At 37.0% G+C, this 21,604-nt stretch overlaps 3 protein-coding genes across 6 annotated transcripts; 2 read left to right on the top strand and 1 right to left on the bottom strand.

The window, feature by feature from the left end:
- Nucleotides 1-81: 81 nt before the first annotated feature.
- On the top strand, nt 82-3,050 carry LOC113714524 (hypothetical protein At1g04090). Its single transcript, XM_027238412.2, has 2 exons — nt 82-793; nt 1,221-3,050. The coding sequence occupies exons 1-2, from the start codon at nt 682-684 to the stop codon at nt 2,822-2,824; spliced, it is 1,716 nt and encodes a 571-aa protein (XP_027094213.1). The 5' UTR covers nt 82-681; the 3' UTR covers nt 2,825-3,050.
- A 6,699-nt stretch (nt 3,051-9,749) lies between these two features.
- Nucleotides 9,750-17,105, top strand: LOC140004227 (auxin-responsive protein IAA12-like). Of its 4 annotated transcripts, none has more exons than XM_072081889.1 (6): nt 9,750-10,446; nt 15,370-15,698; nt 15,916-15,957; nt 16,092-16,227; nt 16,381-16,442; nt 16,547-17,105. In XM_072081889.1, exons 1-6 carry the CDS (start codon nt 10,043-10,045, stop codon nt 16,594-16,596), a joined length of 1,023 nt encoding a protein of 340 aa, XP_071937990.1. In that variant the 5' UTR covers nt 9,750-10,042; the 3' UTR covers nt 16,597-17,105. The 4 variants fall into 4 exon arrangements, with proteins under 4 accessions (XP_071937990.1, XP_071937984.1, XP_071938002.1 ...); XM_072081883.1 differs by having other exon boundaries at nt 15,367-15,698; XM_072081901.1 differs by lacking the exon at nt 15,916-15,957 and having other exon boundaries at nt 9,754-10,446.
- A 358-nt stretch (nt 17,106-17,463) lies between these two features.
- Nucleotides 17,464-21,219, bottom strand: LOC113714474 (uncharacterized). The gene is made up of 2 exons (XM_027238325.2): nt 18,277-21,219; nt 17,464-17,978 (listed from the first exon to the last, which is right to left on the bottom strand). Exons 1-2 carry the CDS (start codon nt 20,930-20,932, stop codon nt 17,581-17,583), a joined length of 3,054 nt encoding a protein of 1,017 aa, XP_027094126.1. The 5' UTR covers nt 20,933-21,219; the 3' UTR covers nt 17,464-17,580.
- Between the last annotated feature and the right edge of the window lie 385 nt (nt 21,220-21,604).

Genomic DNA, 21,604 nt, shown 5'->3' with positions numbered 1-21,604 from the left:
ATGGAATTCGATCCACTCATTTCTCTCCTCTTCCTGGTTGTCTTTGTCGGCAGAATATTCGAGTTTCAAAAAAAAAAAAAAAAAAAAAGAGAGTCTCTAAATTGGAGTATTAATTAGTAACATTTTGATCCGTTATTTATATTTTAATTCAAAACAGTAATATATATATTATTTAAAAAAAATAACAACAACTTCATAATATTTATCTATCTATCCTCCTTGTATATTTTCATCTTTCTGTATCTATACTCCTTACAAAATTACTCTTTGATAGGTTAGAGCGGAAGTTAAATTTTCATCTTAATTTTTTTTGTGATATGGAGAATACCCTCCTCTTTATGGAATAATGTATATTGCATTCAAATGATAATGAATAATTGTTACAGACATGGAATTTTAAATCTGTAAACTTACTTGAAAAAAATAAATCACTCCAATGTAACTCTGTCCAAAGTATAACCTCTTATAACTTTTTCGAAGGCATTCCAAATTATTCCATATTCCTTGATTCCCTGAGTCGTCAAGGATAATTAAGTTCCAACATTTAAGTTCCCTGAGTTGCAGGATTGGCCGGCATCCACGTTTATTTGTTCAGTTCCAACTTCCAACCTGATCTGAAAATCGGATAATTAAGGCTTAATACTCGGATAATTTCCATGTCAGGGGAGGCGATAGAGACTAATGATGATGTTGTGGGGATGGAAGTGTTTCCATTGGAGCGGTGTCTGCGATCTACTTCAGCCCCAGCCGGAATCTTTCTCCCTTCCGGCCCCCCTTCCTGATTGGCCACAAGGTTTGCAAAAAAATTTTTTATTTTTAATTCTTTAATTCTTTTCTTATTGAATCTTTCCCCTTTTCTTGGGAATGCAAGTCATTTCTGGGTCTAAAGTTCTGTTTTCTTTTTTATTCATATCTTGTTGCAGTCTTCACATACTAGCCTATCAATCCATCTGAAGAGATTGGAATATGATCCTTTGCTTTTATTTTCTCATTATGCTTTTTAATCCCGTCAATTTCCAAGCTTTGGAGGGAGGGACAATTTTCTTACTAACTTTTAAATCTTACTCCTACTCTGGATCTTGAGTTTGAAGCAATAGACCGTTTTCCTGTCAAAACGGCTCGTACTTTACGGATTGCCTCCGCTAAGATCGCATAATTTTATTAGTTTGTAGTTCTCTGTTTTATTTCAGTTCTCGTAATTGTGATTCTTGAATGTCCAGGTGGTGGATTTGCTGATGGCACGATCAAATTAGGAGTACTGGAAGTTTGCCATGTGACGAAATTTGAGCTAATCTGGGGGTGCAACCTGTCTGGGGACAAGAAAAAGGGGTATAGTTTTTATAAGCCGGTGGGAATACCAGATGGATTTTTCAGCCTGGGTCACTATTGCCAGTCTAATGAAAAGCCTTTTCGAGGATTTGTTCTTGTAGCCAGGGAAGTTTTCAACTCTGAGCTAGGGGATCCTTCAATAGATAATCTGCATTTGCCAGCCCTGCGGAGCCCTGAGAATTATACGTTAGTTTGGAGTTCAGATGATGCGAGCGCGGAAAATTTTGATGGGTGCGGTTACTTCTGGTTGCCTCAGCCATACGAGGGTTATAAAGCTTTGGGATTTGTGGTAACAAACAAGCCAGAAAAGCCTCAGTTGGAGGAGTTGAAATGCGTTCGTGCAGATCTTACTGATGAATGTGAAGCGTACAACCTGTTGGTGCACACTACCTCTAAATTTTCACAAGTTCCATTTGGAGTCTGGAGCACAAGACCCCGGCATAGGGGAATGCTTGGCAAAGGAGTCTCAACCGGTTCATTTTTCTGCAGCAGCTACTGGAGCCACGGCGAAGAACTAGATATTGTCTGCTTGAAGAACCTGGATTGCAGCCTACATGCAATGCCAAATCTTGATCAGATACATGCGCTCATTAGGCACTATGGACCTACAATCTTTTTTCATCCCGAAGAGGTCTATTTGCCATCTTCAGTCTCGTGGTTCTTCAGAAATGGAGCTTTGTTGTACAAAAGAGGTGAATCTAGCGGTCAAGCGATTGATGCCAGCGGAACCAATTTGCCTGCTGGTGGCTCGAATGATGGAGAGTATTGGATAGATTTGCCATGTGATTCCGGAAGGGAGAGTGTCCGGTACGGAAACCTGGAAAGTGCAAAACTCTATGTTCATGTGAAGCCAGCCATAGGGGGAACTTTCACTGATATTGCAATGTGGGTTTTTTGTCCCTTCAATGGGCCTGCAACTTTGAAGGTAGGGTTAATGAACATTGCTCTGAGCAAAATCGGTCAGCATGTGTGTGACTGGGAGCACTTTACCCTGCGATTGAGCAACTTCACAGGAGAGCTCTGGAGCGTATACTTCTCCCAGCATAGTGGTGGAAAATGGGTCGATGCTCCGGATCTGGAATTTGTTGAGGGAAACAAAGCTATCATTTATTCTTCGAAAAGTGGTCATGCTAGCTTTCCTCATCCTGGGATTTACATTCAGGGATCCTCAGGATTTGGGATTGGTATAAGAAATGATGCCGCTCGTAGCGATTACTGTGTGGATTCAAGTCAGCAGTATGAAATTATTGCAGCTGAGTATCTTGGAGATGGAGTTATTCGTGAGCCAGTTTGGTTACAGTTTATGAGAAAATGGGGTCCAACTATTGTCTATGATTCAAGGACTGAGATGGATAGAATCATCAAGCGTTTGCCTTTGATGTTTCGTTATTCAGTTGAAAATGTATTCACGAAGTTTCCCATGGAGTTGTCTGGTGAGGAAGGCCCTACCGGGCCGAAGGAGAAAAATTACTGGATTGGGGATGAAAGAAGTTAGGTTCACGTTGACCTCAGTTTGTTAACTGGGTTTCGCTCATCCTGGTTATTGGGTTTGCATCTGTTTAGAAGATTTTTTTTTTTTTTTTTTTTTTTGTAGCACAGAAAGGATGAAATGGGGATGTGTCCAAGTTGGACGATATATGAGGCAGCATTGGAGTTGCATACAGAAACTCATGGTTTATCATATTGTGGTTTCAGTTTGATTCTTGAATTCTTGCAGACAACCTACCTGGGAGATGCTTCTGGAATTGGGCAATAGGAAGAGTCTGTGATGAGAGCGCCTTCCTTGGCTTGAACCATTTTTATGGGGGCAAAGAGCACGTATCATGAATGTCTTCTAACTGCGTCGTTCCATCTAGGGCTGCAAACGAGCCGAGCAGAATCGAGTTTTGAGCTAATCGAGCCGAGTCTCGACTAAATTTTACCAAACTCGAGCTCGACGAGCCGGCAAATTTCGAGCTCGAGCTCGACTCGAATCAAGTCGAGCCGAGCTCGAGCTCGAAAAAATAAAAAATAATTATTTTATTTTTTAAAAAATAAATAAAATAATATTTTTTTCTTAATAAATAATAAAATATTAAGGATATATACGTAATTTTACTATGAAAATAAAAAATAAAAAATATATATAATATACGTAATTTTATTATTAAATAAAAATAAAATATATATATATATATATATATACCCAAACTCGCGAGCCGGCTCGCGAGCTAACGAGCTTAATATTCTGAGTTCGAGCTCGAGTTCGAATTTGACTCGAGCCGGCTCGAACCGCTCACGAGCGGCTCGATTCGTTTGCAACTTTAGTTCCATCCAGCAATGGCAGCAAACGTCCTTTCTCTTTCTGAGCTACACGGGGAGCTACAGGGAAATAGAAAACAAGGCACAAAAGCGTTACGGGAATGGAAGCTATCGTGTTTGGAAGGATTGCCTAATTTTTGTAAAAACTGACAATCCAAACTTCAAAGTCGAACGGAACAGAAAATACTTTAAATGGTTTGACAGTAGTAAATACTTTAAACGCTTTAGATGGGTCAGACAGATAAATGGTAAATGAATGGTTGATCTGGTCAATTTGTTAATTGGGCATTTAAGTAGATTTAAAACGCACAAGCATATGGCTTAATCCAACCAATTTGAGTCACACTAACCTAAGTCTAAACAAGTGACGATTATTATTTATAAGAATTATTATTTAATTACGTCACAAACATGTTTTTTAATTATAAGTTTTTTTGTTATTTAATATATGTTGCATCATACAAAGTCGTGTTACAGTAATTATTTTGAAATAATCTTCTATCTAAATGCACTCAATCAAGCCAACAAGACGATCGTTGGTTCGAACAGCTTCTTGTAGATTCTTCTTGAGATCAAACTGTTTCGGTCTATGAGTACCAAAAAATTTATTAGGTTTGTTTGGATAGAGTATTATTTAAAATATTATTTAGAATAATTACTGTAACACTTTTTATGATGTGATATATGTGAGATAAAAAGATGATTAAAAATATTAAAAAAATTAAATTAAAATATATTTATAATCTAAACGAAATATTATTATTTGAGATAAGTTCGCTGTCCGTGAGTCCGTCGTCCGGGGTGGATCAGGATAACTGGCGTGCTTTAGCCAGCCCAAATCCATTAAAAAAAATTAGTCAACGGCAGTAACTATCATTTTCATCCCTCCCCCGGCAGCAGCGAGCAGCAAATCCAACGGATTCATTCCACGCAATCTCACTGTCTGGTTGTGCCGTAAGTGGGTGTCATCATCGCAATTCTTGGTACAAACAAACAAACAGACAAAGAAAAGGCAGTCAGCTCAAGACTCAAGAGTCAAGGCAGAAGAAGTTGAGCAATTCGACTCAACCTCCACCACACCCTCTCTTCCCGCACCCAGTCAGCTCGAGAAGCAAACCAAAAATAGACGAGAGCGGAACAGACAGAAGAAACGAGGAATCGAAACAGACAACAATATAAATATTATCCTTAACCCATCCCTGTGCCCACCGCCTTCTGTATTTAAATGCAATACGTAAATACATAAATATTAGTGTGAATTTAAGTGGTAAATTTGGTACCATATGTTAAAGTTCACTAATCGGTGCCTAGTCTATTAGTCCCTCCCTCGTACCAACAAAAAAATATATATATCTTTGAGAACCTAATTAATTACTTCAAGTTTAATTAATCTCAAAGCGTTCATGATTGGAGTACCTAATTAAGTACCCTCTACTCCACCAGATACGCTTATAAATAATGCCCCAGCTTAACCAGTTGGCGAGTTAAAACACCTTTTAAAAGGTGCTTATTTGTACCCTCTTCCCTAAATTGTTATTTCCACCATTTTGTATGTGTGAATCTCGATCGAGATCGATCAAATTTGACGAGCCCTTGAACTTCACATATTAGAATTGTGCTCAAACCCCAATTTTGAGTTTCAACTCGAATTTTAATCGAGCAAACTCTCAAATTACCCGAATAAACTTGATTCATTTGCACTCATATTCTTGGGTCCTGTTTGGACAGTCATTTTCGGGTGAAAAATTACATCGTTTTCTATAATTATATTTTTTTATTATCTTTTTTCTTCACATACATTAAATCGTTACAGTAATTTTTGTTATAAAAAATTCAAAAAAAATACAATCCAACCAAGGCCTTGTCCTTTAAAAGTCAGCCCTCACGAATTAAAACCGATTAGTAAATGTGGGGTAGAGTAGGCCCACCATTGGACCGGACTTGAAAGGCATTTGTGTGGAATTGCGAAAACCAAAACTAGTCGTAGTGTCGCTGGGCGGTGATCTGACTTGATGACTTGTAAGAGTGGGACGGGCTGCAGCCAGATCAGACGGTCCAGACCAGAAGGCTATCTATAACGGTTGGCCTCTTTTGCCCTTGCTTTCGGGCGGGGGCGTTCCACGTGGCCCTACTGCTTTACACGGCTGGTGATAATTGTGCCTTCTTTGGTCCCACATTTTGTCGGCTTGTCGTTCGGACCAAACTCTTCTTTGTCTGTCTCACTCAATCCTTCCTTACCTGCCACTTAACCTAACCAATTTTTTTCGGGAAAATTATATGAAAAAAAATCATCTTCTTGCGTCACAAACATGTGATTTGAACACATTTTTAAACTTTTTTAATCACATTTTTATGTTACATATATCATATTATAAAAAAATATTACAATAATTATTTTAAATAATCTCCTATCCAAATAGTATTTTTTTTTAAATCTCAAGCGCTCCTTAAATTTTGATCTAATGCAAAAGAAGAAAATGAGTGCCTCTCGTTTGGATTACTATTTTTAGGAGTTTTTGAAAAAATATACTATAACGATTTTGATGTATATGAAGTAAAATGGTAATAGAAAATGTGTTAACGAACAACGTAAAAATTTTTCTATAAAAAACCAATGCTAATTTACTTAGATTGTAGTTTATTTGCGTATTTTTATTTATATGCATTATCAACACATTTTATAATCGCATTTTTATCTCACATAAATCACATTAAAAAGTGCTATAGTATTTTTTTCAAAAAATTATCCTACATAATCTACTTTCCAAATATCATTTACCTTTTTTTTCGTTTCTTGTTTTATTAGAAAAAAAGGAAACAAATGTATATTTGTTTACTAGTAAGCAAACCCTGGGCCTGGCATAGGGGGTTTTTATACTCTTCTTTATTAGTATTTTCCTACATTTTGTTCCCGTTAATTTTCATATTCATTAATCATTGCTTGATTTAGTAGCAAAGAACACTAAAGCATTCTTACAAAGTTGACATTTTCGAGTTTCCGTATATAGCTGGTATTATGGCACATCAATAAGGGCATTTGACGCATAAATTATTTTTAGAAAAAAGAAGTTTAAATCACCCAACATATTTGACTCTCGTATATAGGCCGGCATAAATTTTAATATAAAATTACCTTCACAATGTCTAGAAATCTCTCTAACTTTTCATAATTATTTCTCTCACTCTTCCGAAAAACTAGGATTAGAGTTTCTATCAAACACTTAAATCCCTTGAATTTGGATTGCATTTTTTCTAAATTTTTTTTATAGAAAAAATTACTATAGCGATTTGATATATGTGAGGTAAAAAGGTGATTAAAGCGTATATAGGCCGGCATAAATTTTAATATAAAATTACCTTCACAACGTCTAGAAATCTCTCTAACTTTTCATAATTATTTCTCTCACTCATCCGAAAAACTAGGATTAGAGTTTCTATCAAACACTTAAATCCCCTGAATTTGGATTGCATTTTTTCTAAATTTTTTTTATAGAAAAAATTACTATAGGTATTTGATATATGTGAGGTAAAAAGGTGATTAAAGCGTATATAGGCCGGCATAAATTTTAATATAAAATTACCTTCACAACGTCTAGAAATCTCTCAAACTTTTCATAATTATTTCTCTCACTCTTCCGAAAAACTAGGATTAGAGTTTCTATCAAACACTTAAATCCCCTGAATTTGGATTGCATTTTTCTAAATTTTTTTTATAGAAAAAATTACTATAGCGATTTGATATATGTGAGGTAAAAAGGTGATTAAAAAATATGTTTACGAAAAATCTTGAAAAAAATACTACAGTCCAAACAAGGCCTAAAATATCAAAACTTGGGCAGAAGAAAATCTTCCAAATTGTCTTAGAAAATATCGGGCCTGTTTGGCACCCTAGTTTTTTACCAAGTTTTTTAACTACTAGTTTTTTAACAATTTTTGCTACAGGAACCCCAAAAAACTTTTCAAAGTTTTTTACCTATACACTTCAAAATCTATACACAAAAAATTTCTCAAAAACTTTTCTTTCTCCCTCACCCAACCCACCACACCAGACACCGCCTCCACCACTTCTCCCGGCGCCGGTCACCTATTCCGGCGCCGCCAGTAACCTCAAAATTTTTTTTTGAATTTTTGAGTCCCTCACGCTCAAAAATTTATTATATATATTATATATTTATAATATTATATATTTATATATTTATTTAAACATATTATAAATATTTTATTTTATTTAAAATATATTTTTGTATATTTATATAAATATTATATACCATATAAATTAATATAAATATGTAATTATACATTTATGTAAATATTATATATTATATATTTAATATATATAATACATATTATATATATTACACATTTATGTATATATATTTATGTATATTTATATACAATTATATTATGTATTATGTATAACATAATACATTTATACATAATATTAACACACAATATTAATTATATATTTATACATAATACTAATACATTTATACATTTATATTAATTATATTAATACATTTATACATAATATTATATATTTATATATTTATAATATATTAATTTATATATTTATATAAAATACAATTATTACATTTGTAAATATATTTATATTATGTATTATATATAATATAATACATTTATATATTTTTATATAACTATATAAATATATTTATTTATAAATGTATTATAAATGCAGAAATATATATAAATATTTAAACAATAAAAATTATAAATTATAAACATTATTAATTATACATTTATACATAATATTAATACATTTATACATTTATATTAATTATATTAATATAGTTATACATAATCATCATATATATTTATAAATTATAAATTATAATTTATACATTTATATAATATTCATTTATAATATATACATTTATATGGAATATACATTTATACATTTATAAATATATGTATATTATGTATTATATATAATATAATACATTTATATATTTTATATAAATATAAATATATTTATTTATAAATATTTATAAATGTATTATAAATGCTTATAAATATTTAAACAATATTAATTATACATTTATACATAATATTAATATATTTATACATTTATATTAATTATATTAATACATTTATACATAATCATCATATACATTTATATATTATAATTCATACATTTATATAATATTCATTTATAATTGATACATTTATAAATATATGTATATTATGTATTATATATAATATAATACATTTATATATTTTTATATAAATATATAAATATATTTATTTCTAAATATTTATAAATGTATTATAAATGCATAAATATTTAAAAATATAAAATTATAAAAATTATAAATTATAAAATACTCAAAAATATGTTTTAAAAAATACCTCTAAAAATAATCCAAAAAATGTCTACAGTAACATTTCAAAAACTTCTACAAAAAAGTTTTTCACCTTACAAAAACTTCTACAAAATTTTTTCAAAAACTTCTACAGTGCACTACAGTAAAGTTTTAGACAAACTCCCAAAAAACTTAGGTTCCAAACAGGCCCATCAATTTTTAGCTGTTTACGTTATTTATACCAACAAAAAATAAGCTATCAAAAGAGAGACAAAACAACAAACAAAAAAAAAAAGAAGACCAAGAAACACTTTTAAATCTAAATTTAACTTTTTTCGTATCCACATTTTGTCACAACACAATTTACATAGGATGAAGGTGATGTGACATGCTTTTATCTGGTTGAGACATACAACAGAACTATTTTGTATCAAGAGCAAAACAAATCGTTGCACATCAAATTTTATTGCTCAACTTGTTACTGCTGTGTACTCGACAAAGACTCCAAGCCAATTTTATTCTATTCTGTTTTTTGCTAAAAACATTCTCTGTGCCTGGAATTGAAAGGAGCAAATTGGAGATTTATTAACTCAATAAGAATGCTTTTTTTTTTTCCCGTAAACATAAATGCGATAAATATTTCAGAAAATAAAAAAGAACACGAACAAGCAAGTCATATTATAAGGATAAATAAATCAAAAAAGGTTAAAAAGAAAAAGGGTTGTCAGTGTTTTTTTTTTTTTGGGGAGGGGGGGGGGGTAATGGATTGTTGTTGTTAAACGGTGGTACACGGGAGCAGCAGGAGGGAGGGAGTGGGGTCCAGTAGGAGAAATCTCCGATGGGGAGAGAAGCGCAATAAGCCGACATGTGGATCCCACATTCACCATCACCACCTCAACCGTCCAACCACAGCTCGCACCTACTCTCTCCTTTCCTCTTTACTACCAGCATTACTGCTAGTATCCTTTTCCTTTCCCTGCATATTGGATATTGCATAACAAAAAACTCTTTCCTCCTCACACTGTATAGGATTTCTACTAGTGCATCGTTTAAATACAAGCTCAAAAGCTGCAAAATTCTTCAAGAATTTGATGGCAAGTGGCAGTCTTGGTGGCAGTGGTGGTGGTGGTGGTGGTGGAGGGGTTTCTGGTGATGGTTCGACAACTGGATCGATGTCGACTGTGTCAAAAGAAGACAACTTGGTCCTATTATCATCTGAGGTTTCTTCATCGTCGTACCCAGATGAGTCCGAACTTGAGTTGGGTCTTGGGCTGAGTCTTGGTTGCGGCGGAGGAGCTGCTGCTCTCAAGTCCTCCAAGCCGGGTTCTTGGGGGGTTCACGGAGGAAGGATTTTGACTGTTCAAGATTTTCCCCCCTCTGTGGTTTCTAATGCTTCCTCATCATCTTCATCTTCTTCTCCGACTAAACCTAATAATGCTTCCTGCGGTACCAAAAGAAGTGCTGATTCCTTTTCACCTCCTCGTTCTGGGGTCAGGTATAATTTTCTCTGGACACCCTTTTGCTAACTTCTTCTCCTGTAATCTGCTCTTCACATTTTCTCAGGCTCTGCACATTTTCTGTTTGTTTCGATTTTCGTGGTAATTAATTTTATTCTCTCAAATGGTAATCATATTAAGTCCATTCTTGATATCTTTATGTTGGTTTCTAATTTTTGTTTTTAGGCAGGAATAGCGATTTTTTGTCTTGTCGTGTTCCCCAACCCCCCCCCCCCCCTCCTCCTCTTCCCTCTCCTTTTCCTTATTGTGCATGACCCTGCTTATCTACTACAGTTGGATAGGAACTTGACAAAGTTATCGGCTATAGTGTCCCCCTTGCTACCGTTTTTGGGTTCTTATCTGCTGGAATAGAGGAACTTTGTAGACCTCTATTTGTTCCCTCTGCTGGAATATGTCACAGAGAAGATTTCTAGTTATGGGGGAAAAAAAAAAACCATAGACGGATTAAGATGAGACTGATTTAATAAATCCAGCAAGTGCTGTCGAATGTGTATTTGAAGACACTTAATTACTTTAAAATTTAAGTGACAGTGGATGAATGACACTTATGACTAGAGGTGTCAATTGCAACCCAATTATATATTGACCTGGTTACCCAAACCCGCCCATTAATTTTGAATGGATCTAAATGGGTACCCAATTAAACTCATTTAATTGGTCGGCAGTGAGTTGACTCGGCTCACCCATTTATACCTATCTTAAAATAATTATACATTTAAAAAAGGGGCCTAACTTTTATCTGCCTGAAGACAGTACCCATAATCTGGGTATTGTGGATTTTATGCTGAAGGACCGAACTAAAATCTCCCCTTTGGGCCATTCTGGAGATTCTGAACTAGGCCCACGAGATTGAAGTAGAATTGGAAGAGAATCAGGTGTTGTTTTTGCAACATCCTATTGTTCCTTTAAGCCTTAGGTTATTGTTGCCTCAATTTATGTACAATGATTGGTGGACACATATTTATATGTTAAACGAATAAAGTTGTTACAATTTAAATATCTACAGTGCTTATGTGACCATTCACAACTAAATTTTAACTTGAGAGTTTGATACTCAAAAAGGATGATAGCACCTCTCATTATTATCTAATTTTTTCCCCATGTCATTAGGTAAAAGAACTATTATGACCAAAGCTGTTGTGTCTTTATCTAGGCCTATTTTCTTAGGTTGAGATTCAAATGTATACTTTATAGCTCTGAGTTGTATTCAAATGTAGAAAGAATGCACCCACCAAATAAATAAATGAATAAAAGAGGAGGAAAAGGTATACCTAAATGTAAATTTTTAACAAGGAAGAAATGCAATGCATTAGGACATTGAAACACTCACGGTGAGAATTTTTAGACGCGCTCAAAGTTCATCCCCCATCATACGCTAAAGATTGATTTTAGTCGAACAAACTTTGCTGTTAGTTTAAAAAAATTATAAAACAGAAATGCATATTATATTGGTATTTCTTTGGTATTTTCTTTATTTAATCTTCTAAAAAACGCAATAAGCACATCAAAAAAATGGGTTAACTAAGTATTAAGATACTAAAATAACTACTTGGCTTCTGAAATTATTTACATTTTTAGAGTCAACAACTCATGAATGGAGTAGACAAGTGTTGACAAACAATCTGTGCATTTCTTCACAAATACACACACACACACACGCACGTACACACACACCTTAAAATGATTTGAACATCACTTTAAACTCGAGAAATTGCATGTGACTTTACTCCCTTAGTCTCCTTGGCGAAGAAGAAACAGAAAATCGAATGAGAGTGTCAATACTCATTTCTGAAAACTTTATGAGTGCATATAGAATAAATTCTACTTCAATCCACCATTGTATTTAAGTAATTTAGTGAACAAATTGTTAACAAGTAGAAGCATCGATATTTGCTTGCTTGTAGGGGAAAGAATTCAGTAGCTGATATGCTTCTAAATGCAGGTAATCAACAAAGGATTTGAAAATAAGTTAGTTACACATACAATCAGGATTTAGGACAAAGAACTAGCTAATCCATTTTTTCCTATACACCTCCTCCTTAATAGTAAACAAAATTCTTCCTATTTGTAGTATATATATGTGTATATATTTGTCTCGAAACTCTGCATAGTTACAGAAAAAATTCCTCGCAGAAGACAAAGAGTCTTACAAATTGGATAAGAGGGAAGACGAAATAGTACCTCCTTTTGGCCACTGTATAGAGGACCAGGATGATGTCAAAGTTCAAAAACTATGCATTAATTAACGAAACTAAGTGCCATAACCTCCAGGCCCAATTAATAATTAACCATCTTCTTCCTTGCTCGCTAAAGATTTACGCTGTCTGTTCTCAGCTGTCGCCAACTTGGGACAGCTGCTGGGAGGTGGAGACACCCCAGGCTGCAAGTGCATCAGAAATGGGCTTGATTACCAAAATGACCAAACTAACCACTAGTAACCAGGCCACGCTAGAGAACATGGTCAGGACAGAAAAACAGTAGGCGAGGTCATTTGGCGACCACAAGAATGTCAAGGCAAGGCACAAGATTTGCATGGGCAAGGTAAACATGAGGGTGGAAACCAGCATGTCTATTCGAGCCCTGATGCTCTTGTTAATCACAAATGTGACCACCCTCCAACACGACAACAAGAAGGCCAGCGAGTAGGCAATCGCAAAAGCTCCAAAAATGGCAGAACTGAAGAATGGGTAGGTGCAGAGCACAGTTTTTTTACCCAACGCATCGGTCAGGAGAATGGAACTCCCGTGCATGAGCTTGGGTAATTGCCCCTGGAATGGGGAGTAGAACACGAAGATCCCCTGCAACAAGAGAATCGGAGAACAAGAGGCGCACAGGGCAATTGGAAGAGCCCACATCCGACGCGGCAGACGTTTCTTAATGGACACGTTAACCAAGAAGAGAAGTGTGACCAGGAATCCCGGTTCGAAGAAGCCGAGGGAGAGCACGGCGTGGACTTTGCAGAAATTGGCCTGCTGCTCTAAGGTTATGGCAGGCAAGAAAGGATACAGATAGTTCTGACGAAAGATTGGGAGGCGGAGAAGTTCGTTGAGGGCCCAAAGGGAGGCGAAGGTAACAAGGAGCAATCGGACAGTCCAGAGGTAATTGAAATGTTGCAAGTGGCTGAAACGACGGGACCGTAACCCGAGGTGCAAAATCAAGGAAAGCGAGAGGGTAGAGAGGAGGATAAGGCCGCCTATGAACGAAAGGGTGGCTAAATCAAATGCGTAGTTGGCGATGGGTATGGAAGGGAATAGAGAAATAGGATATCGACTGCTGAATAGGCTTTCAAAATAATAATTATTGGGTGAAGGAGAGGGGGCAAGGGGAAAATAATTATAGGGCAGAAGAGGAGAAAGGGCAGGGGGGAACAATGGTGATGATGATGATGATGTCAATGAGGTGATTGTTGCAGGGAGTGGCGATACCATGCCAGGGGCACCGTGTCCAGGGTGGAGCTTTCTCATAGAAACCAATGGTTGCGGGCGTATGGGAAGGAGGAAGTAGTTGCGGCGGCCGTCCCCAGGCCGGTGGTGATTTTGTTGAAGGTGGTGGTTGTGATATCCTATCGTAGAAGGCCTGCAATTGCATAATTCTAGATTTGAGGTGGGTTTGGGTGGAGGTGGGGGAGAAGAGATGTTGGGAGGTGCGGGTTTCCCACCTCTTCTCCCAACCGAAAAAAACAGGCAGTCGGGTTGGGGTGGGGTTGCTAACAAAGGCAAAAAGATGGTGCTGCGTTGGAAGAGAGAGAGAGAGAGAGGATGTGGGGGGCGGTGTAATGAGAGTGAGTCCCTAAGACATCGATCAAATGTAAGGTTGTGGTGCTTTGCACGCTCAGATATGAAGCTTGTAGGTAGCCGCACCCTTCACCCTAGGGGGCATCATTTAGATTTGGAATTAATTGTCCATTTCATTGTATTTGATTGACCATGAAGAAAACAGGATAAAGCATGTAGATATACTTTTCCATTTCAGGGAAAATAAAATACAACCTGAAGAAAGTAGTTAGTTCTGCCCTCCTATTTCTTTGGGTGTGGAGCATTGAACCTTTCCCGTGAGTGAAAGAATGTGTTGCCACACGTAAAAAGATTTGGTGAAAAACCCTTTATGTATTTTAATCTCGTATGGGATTTTTTTTTGGGCCTTGATAGAACTCCTAGGACTTGTGGCACATTTAGAAGATTATGTCTAGTCAAATCTTTTCTGTCCGTAGAAGCACTGATATGGAATTTTGTCTTCTTCTCATATTTTTGTTTTAAATCTATTTGTAAAATTGTTTTCTGGTCAAGTAGACCGTGAGTTCTTCGTGGTGAGATCTTGGGTTATTATATTGGCCGGTCCATTATCAAATGCATCTTCTGGTGCATCATCTTCCATTTTCTGAAGAGGGATTCATGTTTTTCTACCAATGTTGTAATGTGTCTTGATTTGATTAAGCATGTTTTTGCAGTGTTAACAAACTTGGTGGTAGAATTTATTGCTGGAAAAGTTACTCTCTATTATCTATAGACGTGTAAATATCATCTCAATTGTGTCTGATTGAGCTGGGCCACACCATTTGTCCAATAAATCTCAAATAATAAATATATTGGGATTATAATCCAATTATGTAGTCCTTCTTCATGTTGATGTAATGTTGGCCAAAATAACTCTCCAAAAACTTAGATAAAAAGAAAAGGCTCAGAACATGTAGAGCAGTGTGATTGATCAACACGCTTTTATCCTTTTATGACAATTATCCCAATTGATGCCGCTAAATTTAGTTTAACAGTTTTGAGTCTTACCTTCCTCTGCTCTGGGGGACATTGTATATCCCTTTTGGTGTAGTGCATCTGACAAAGTGATTGCTTAATTTTTTCTCAGTAGTATTGATTTCCTTTTTGTGTCTCATTCAACATCAGCAGTCAGGTTGTCGGATGGCCCCCTGTAAGGACTTACAGAATGAACAGCCTGGTTAACCAAACAAAATTACTAACTTCTGAGGACTGCAACTCAACCATTGTGAAAAGTAAAAGCAAGAGTATTGTCCTGGACAAGATCGATGGTAACATGAGCAGGAACAAGAATGCAAAGCCAAAAGTTTTTCCCAAGAATACCCTATTTGTAAAGGTGAATATGGATGGAGTTCCAATTGGAAGGAAAGTAGACTTGAATGCTCATAATTCTTATGAGGACTTAGCTCAGACACTGGATGACATGTTCTGCAGAACGAGCACGACTGTCAGTGCAAGAAGTGAGTACTCCTTCACAACTTTCCTCAAGGCCTCTACCTTTTGGAAATAGAAATGCCTCTACCTTTTGGAAATAGAAATGCCTAAAGGTATCGAATGAACCGAATTGTCAAGAGACTTCAATAAACAGTTAGTTGCTTAAAGAATTTTGGGAAGCTATTTGTGATATATACCCAGAAATTTCCTGAATTTTTATGCTCTCTGGTTTGTGCATGACAGTAAACTCAAGGAATTCATGGCACAGATGGGATGGTTGGATGGGTGAAATTTTTAACATATTGAAGTGGAAATATATGAGATTCCTTGGCTCATATTCATTGGCTTCTTAGCAGGTCTTGGTTCTTTTTGCTCCTTATATTGTTTTGAACTGACAGTAATTTTTCCTTTTTAATCAGTATCATACACAGAGGAGAATGGTGGAATGAGAGAAGCGACAGAATCCTTAAGATTGTTGAATGGATCACCTGAATTTGTTCTAACCTATGAAGACAGGGATGGAGATTGGATGCTTGTTGGAGACGTTCCTTGGGAGTACGTCTCTCCCTGCCATGCTTCAGCTGATAAGCACATTTACACACAGATCTGTATAGAAACAAAAAGATTTGATCACCTACTTTTTAAATAGTTAAGAGAATCAGGTTGACTGTTCTCACTGTTACATTGCTTCTTTGATCTTCGTTTCAGGATGTTTATTAGCTCTGTGAAGAGGCTTAGAATTATGAGAAGATCTGAGGCCAATGGACTTGGTATGCGATGTGTGACTTTTGATGAACCCCTAAATGCTATATATGAAGGATACTTTGATATTTGCTTCTTGCCTTTGATATGTTAATCTTCTGCCTGGCTTCAGGTTTTCAAGAACAAAATGAGAGACAGAGATCTAAGCCCATATGGACATAGCTGCCTACTTTGAGCAGTGGAAAAACTGATCAATGATGAATATATTCAGATATTGGATGGGCAAAGCTTTTTTCACTGATAACCAATTTGGTGGTTTGTGGCTTTGCTGGTTTGTTTTGCTGGCTTCATCGTTTCATTTCCAACCAATCATTTTACCGACTCCCTGGAAGAGGAGCCGTTTTGTCTGCAAAATACAAGCACATCCTAGTTATTTGTCATGTCCTCTGGCATACCTTATGGAAGTTGCCTTCGGGTATTGTAAGTATCGAAGTGCCCAGTGGATTGAAGTTTTGATCTCGCCGCACAAGGAAATGTATAATCTCACCTTGTGAAATTAAAGAAGAGTTTGGGTAGACCTTTGTAATTGAAAATGTTTATTACATAATTTTGCTTCTCATTCATGTTTGTGTGCGGGCGCCTACCAACTGCTGGTGGTGGTGGTGATGGATTTTTGTTACTTCTTATTTTGGTTCAACGGGAATGGATTTTTTTGGGTTGTGATTGATCAATTCAGAGCATTGTACAATAATCACTATCATAGAGATGCGATTGATGATGCTGTTTTGCATTATGTGAGCTGAGAATATTAGGCATGTCTCTTGGTGGAGTAGGTTACTCCTGTAATTGGAAAAACAGAGATGTTAAAAAAGCTAGTCTTGACCGTTTTGCTGAGGTGGTTCCCATCGATTATCAGCATATCAGAAGTTCTTGTTTTCTGGTTTGGCCTGAAGTTCGATCTTTTATAATGCAAACAAGAATTGCTTGTAAACTTGCTCCAGTATTTGTGGGTAATAAAACATAGGACCCTATGCTTCTCCGCTAACAAGAAAAGAAATAGTACAAAGTTATTTGCAAGATACGTACCTCTTACCCTTAATTTCAACTCTCTTTAGACATGCACCTGAACTTACCAAACAAATCTTCTAAATACAAATAGAAATTAAATAAATAAAAACTGTTGGGGTCCGGGAGGAGTTTGGTTTTTTACGGAATATCATTTACAGGTGTTGTGCTAAATACCGGGTTATCTTTATCGGCGCCATGGTTGCTACTACCTTTTCTTCGAGGCTTTGCCTCTCCAAGCATTGTTAGGACATCCCTCATGGAGGGTCTGTCCTTGGGGAGCTTGGCTGTACAGAGAATGGCAATCCTTAGGACTAGCAGCATTTCTTCTTGAACATGTTTCGTGATTCCTACAGAAGGGTCTAGTGCCGTTTCTAAGGACTTGTGGTCTCTGATCTTGATGCGTATCCATTCCACAATGTAGACAGATTCTCCAAATTCAGGATCCAATGGCCTTTTACCAGTTAGAAGTTCCATGAGGACAACCCCATAGCTGTAGATATCGCTCTTCTCATCAACTTTCAAGCTGTACCCATACTCTGGAAGTTAAATCAGATAGACAAAGAACAGTCAGTGTTTCTAATCATCATATATTGAATCCCCTTGCATTCATTCTTATCTTGAAATGAAACCGATTCATGTCATGGCTTTTCAGTTGTTAATCTTCAGAAATTAGGAGGCTTACAGCCTGAAACAATTTTGGTTGTCGCCAATTTACTTGACTAAAGATTTCTTAAAGAATAAAACATACTCTAGCATTCTCGTGCTGTATTAAAATCCCAAAAAACATCAAATGGCCTCATAGCCGCAGATCATTAAAGGGTATGAGCAACTTACCAGGGGCTATGTACCCATAGGATCCAGCAACCATTGATACAGTCTCATTCTTTTTCAACATCAGCTTTGCCAACCCGAAATCTGCAATTCTTGCCTCGAGATTTGCATCCAGCAGGATGTTGTTTGACTTGACATCACGGTGGATCACCGGAGGGTGGCAATCGTGGTGGAGATATGCAAGTCCTTGTGCCACGCCAAGCGCTATATTATAGCGGGATACCCAGTCAACTAGCAACTTTCCTGCTTGTTTGCCATGTAAAGCTTCTCCAAGGCTACCATTCTGCATGTATTCGTACAGGATCATTGCCTCGGAGTCATTATGAAGAAATCCTAGTAGTCTTACAATGTTCCTGTGCCTTAATCTTCCTAGGAGATTGACCTCACCAACAAGATCATCACTGCCTCCGATCTCAACGTCAGTTCCTGTTCTCCACAGTTTCTTGACTGCAACTACCATCTTTTGGCTTTGCATTTCTGCCTTGTAAACAACTCCTGTTGCGCCCATGCCTATCACGTTTGATTCCTTAATGCAGGCTAGAATGTCATTGCTAGTGAAACCAAGTCTTTGGAATGCCATTAGTCTCCAAGGCCAGTCACTGCTGTTAACTTCAAATCTTTCCTCAAAGCAACTTCCATTCTCATACCACTTTTTATACAAGGATCGCGCCCCCAAACCTGCTAGGACAAGAGCTAAAAGTGCTGATGTTCCAATCAGCCATCCAGCAACTATGTGTTTTGCATGCAAGCTATTCCGCTTGGATGTGTATGCTGAATTACCGGAGCATGGAGGAAGCACACCGCCGCAGAGACCAGCATTGCCAACAAGATCATCTCGATTAATAGTTCTAAGCATGCCATTTGCAGGAACAGGACCCTCCAGCTTGTTATAAGAAACATTGAGCATTTCAAGCGCAGGAGAATTCCCAATATTTTCAGGTATCCCACCAGTTAAAGAATTGTTGGACAGATCAAGAACGGCTAATGTAGGCATCATAGAAATTCCTTTTGGGATTGGCCCAGTTAATTGGTTTTCCCTTAGATTTAAGGTTACCAATTTTTCGCATGATGCAATACTAGCTGGAATGCTTCCAGTGAATTGGTTTGATGAGAGATCTAGCACAGAAAGTGAAGGACAATCCTGGAACTGATCTGGGATTTCGCCAACAAAGTTATTATCTGAGATCATGAATCTCTGCAGATTTGGTATGGACAGAATGGATGAAGGAAGATAAGATTGAAGGTGGTTTCTGGAGAAATCAATAAAAGAAAGAGATGTGGACGAACCAATGTCATTTGGGATTTGCCCCGTAAGACTATTATTTGCCAGTTCAAGCCTTTGAAGTTTCCCAAGTTTACCAAAGCCAACTGGAATTGTCCCAGAAAGAAGATTGTTGTGAATCCTGAACCGAACCAGGGACATACATGTAGATAGGCTAGCTGGAATTGGACCAGTCAAGGCATTGTTGAACATAATAAGCTTAGTGAGGTTACCTTTACTGCACAAGCTTTCTGGAATTTGACCAGATATTGAGTTGGATGAAATATCTAGCCACTGAAGCGGTGAATTGCGGCCAAGGTCACTCGGAAGAGGACCTGATAAGGTATTGTTCCACAACTCAAGCACCTCTAGCTCAGTCAACCCCCCAAACCCTGCTGGAATTGAACCTGATAATTGATTGCACATCAGATTCAGGAGCTGCAAATGCTTCAGATTAGCTATCTCTGCTGGAATTTCCCCTGACAACATGTTATCAGAAAAATCCAGCAACTTCAATGAAGTCATGTTTCCAATTAATGGTGGAATATTTCCTTCAAAATTGTTCTTGTACAAGAAAAGTGTATCCAGCATTTGTAGCTTCCCTAGTTCAGCTGGAATTGGGCCACCAAGATTGCCAACAGCTAGATCAAGGTACTTGAGACTGGTAAGGTCCCCAAACTCTGCTGGAATTCCACCTTCAAGTTCATTGTACCCAAGAATTATAGTCTCCAATGATGAAAGTTCTCCAAGCTCTTGTGGTATCTGACCGCTGAGATTATTCCCTGAAAGACCCAGAAATCTCAACTTGCCCAAGTTCTTGTAAGATTTGGGAATTGGACCTTCAAAAAAGTTCCCTCGAAGATCCAAGGTCTCAAGGAATGTTGCGTTACCCAGATCCTCAGGAAGATAGCCCGAGAAGTTGTTGCTTGAAGCATTTAACGTCAATAGTCCAATTGCCCTTCCAAGCCCCACAGGAAAGTCATCAACAAAATTGTTCTGGCTCAGATCAATGTGAATTAATGCAGTGAGATTTGACAAAGATTTTGGCAGCGGTGATGAGAACCCATTGCCGCTTAAGTTCAAAGAAGTTAGACTTTGCAGCCGTTGGATGTCAGGGGATACAACCCCAGAAAGATTCATGTGAGAAAGATCAAGCTTGTCTAGAGCACCATTGGAGTTGCATTGAACTCCAGTCCAACTGCAGTGAACGGAATTGTTCACTATCGCTTGGTCTGCAACTTTCCAATCTCGAAGCTGATCCAAGGGATCAATAAGACTTGCCTTTATTGATAACAAAGTTAATACTTGATTGTTGAAGTAAACTTTCTGAGCAAAACCGTGGCTGCAACAAGCAATGAAACAGTAGAGGAAGAAGAACAAAGGAATATGCAACTTCATATTGCTCCTCTTCTGCAATTGCTAATCTCCTAGGTCCTCATAAGCTAGGATCTAGAGAGGTGGCTCACTCGAGCTGGTGGAGAGAGCAATGAGGAGTGTTTGCATGGAAGAAAATTTTGGTCTTTCCCCCGAGTATTGACATATAGACGTAGGAATGACAATAGTTAAGTTGGGAGGCATTGGTTATTTAATTAAAGAACTCGTGAGATCTTGGGTTCTGCAACAGCTGTTCATAAGCAAATAATTACTAGGAAGTTTGGACTTACTGGAAGAGAGTCCGACATAAAACATGGAGAAGAATGTGTTCTAGCAGCTGATACAATAATGTCTCTTCTTATTCTTCTTCTTATTTATAGTTATTAATCAACAGTCAACTTGTGGCAGTGCAATGATAAATTCTGATCATGTGTCTCTGAATATACACTATTTTAAGGCATGCTTGGGAGTTCATCTATCTGTTGCAAGTTCAAGACAATCGCTGAGACTTAGCCCTCCCTCCGGTCTTACAACAGCTGCATTACACAATTCTATTGCTACATGGTGCAGCCTCCAGTCATGGAGAAACAATTCTGGATGGCTATTTTAACGAGCCTGTACAGGTTAAGTTAATCTCTTAAACAAGCTGGTCTAAATTAGTGGTATAAGAGCTAGTATCTTGTTTTGTTCGTTACA

This window comes from Coffea arabica, chromosome 1c, assembly GCF_036785885.1.
Source record: "Coffea arabica cultivar ET-39 chromosome 1c, Coffea Arabica ET-39 HiFi, whole genome shotgun sequence".
Lineage (NCBI taxonomy): Eukaryota > Viridiplantae > Streptophyta > Magnoliopsida > Gentianales > Rubiaceae > Coffea > Coffea arabica.
This window is presented reverse-complemented; position numbering and strand designations above follow the sequence as displayed.

What these genes read in the sequence shown, in the direction of transcription:
- LOC113714524 (XM_027238412.2), top strand. Translation starts at nt 682, where the DNA reads ATGATGATGTTGTGGGGATGGAAGTGTTTCCATTGGAGCGGTGTCTGC. An exon ending in CCTTCCTGATTGGCCACAAG is followed by an intron (nt 794 to 1,220) that starts GTTTGCAAAAAA and finishes TTGAATGTCCAG; the next exon opens with GTGGTGGATTTGCTGATGGC.
- LOC113714474 (XM_027238325.2), bottom strand. Translation starts at nt 20,932, where the DNA reads ATGAAGTTGCATATTCCTTTGTTCTTCTTCCTCTACTGTTTCATTGCT. An exon ending in CTATGGGTACATAGCCCCTG is followed by an intron (nt 17,979 to 18,276) that starts GTAAGTTGCTCA and finishes TTTAACTTCCAG; the next exon opens with AGTATGGGTACAGCTTGAAA.
- LOC140004227 (XM_072081883.1), top strand. Translation starts at nt 10,043, where the DNA reads ATGGCAAGTGGCAGTCTTGGTGGCAGTGGTGGTGGTGGTGGTGGTGGA. An exon ending in CACGACTGTCAGTGCAAGAA is followed by an intron (nt 15,699 to 15,915) that starts GTGAGTACTCCT and finishes TGTGCATGACAG; the next exon opens with TAAACTCAAGGAATTCATGG. An exon ending in ATCTGAGGCCAATGGACTTG is followed by an intron (nt 16,443 to 16,546) that starts GTATGCGATGTG and finishes GCCTGGCTTCAG; the next exon opens with GTTTTCAAGAACAAAATGAG.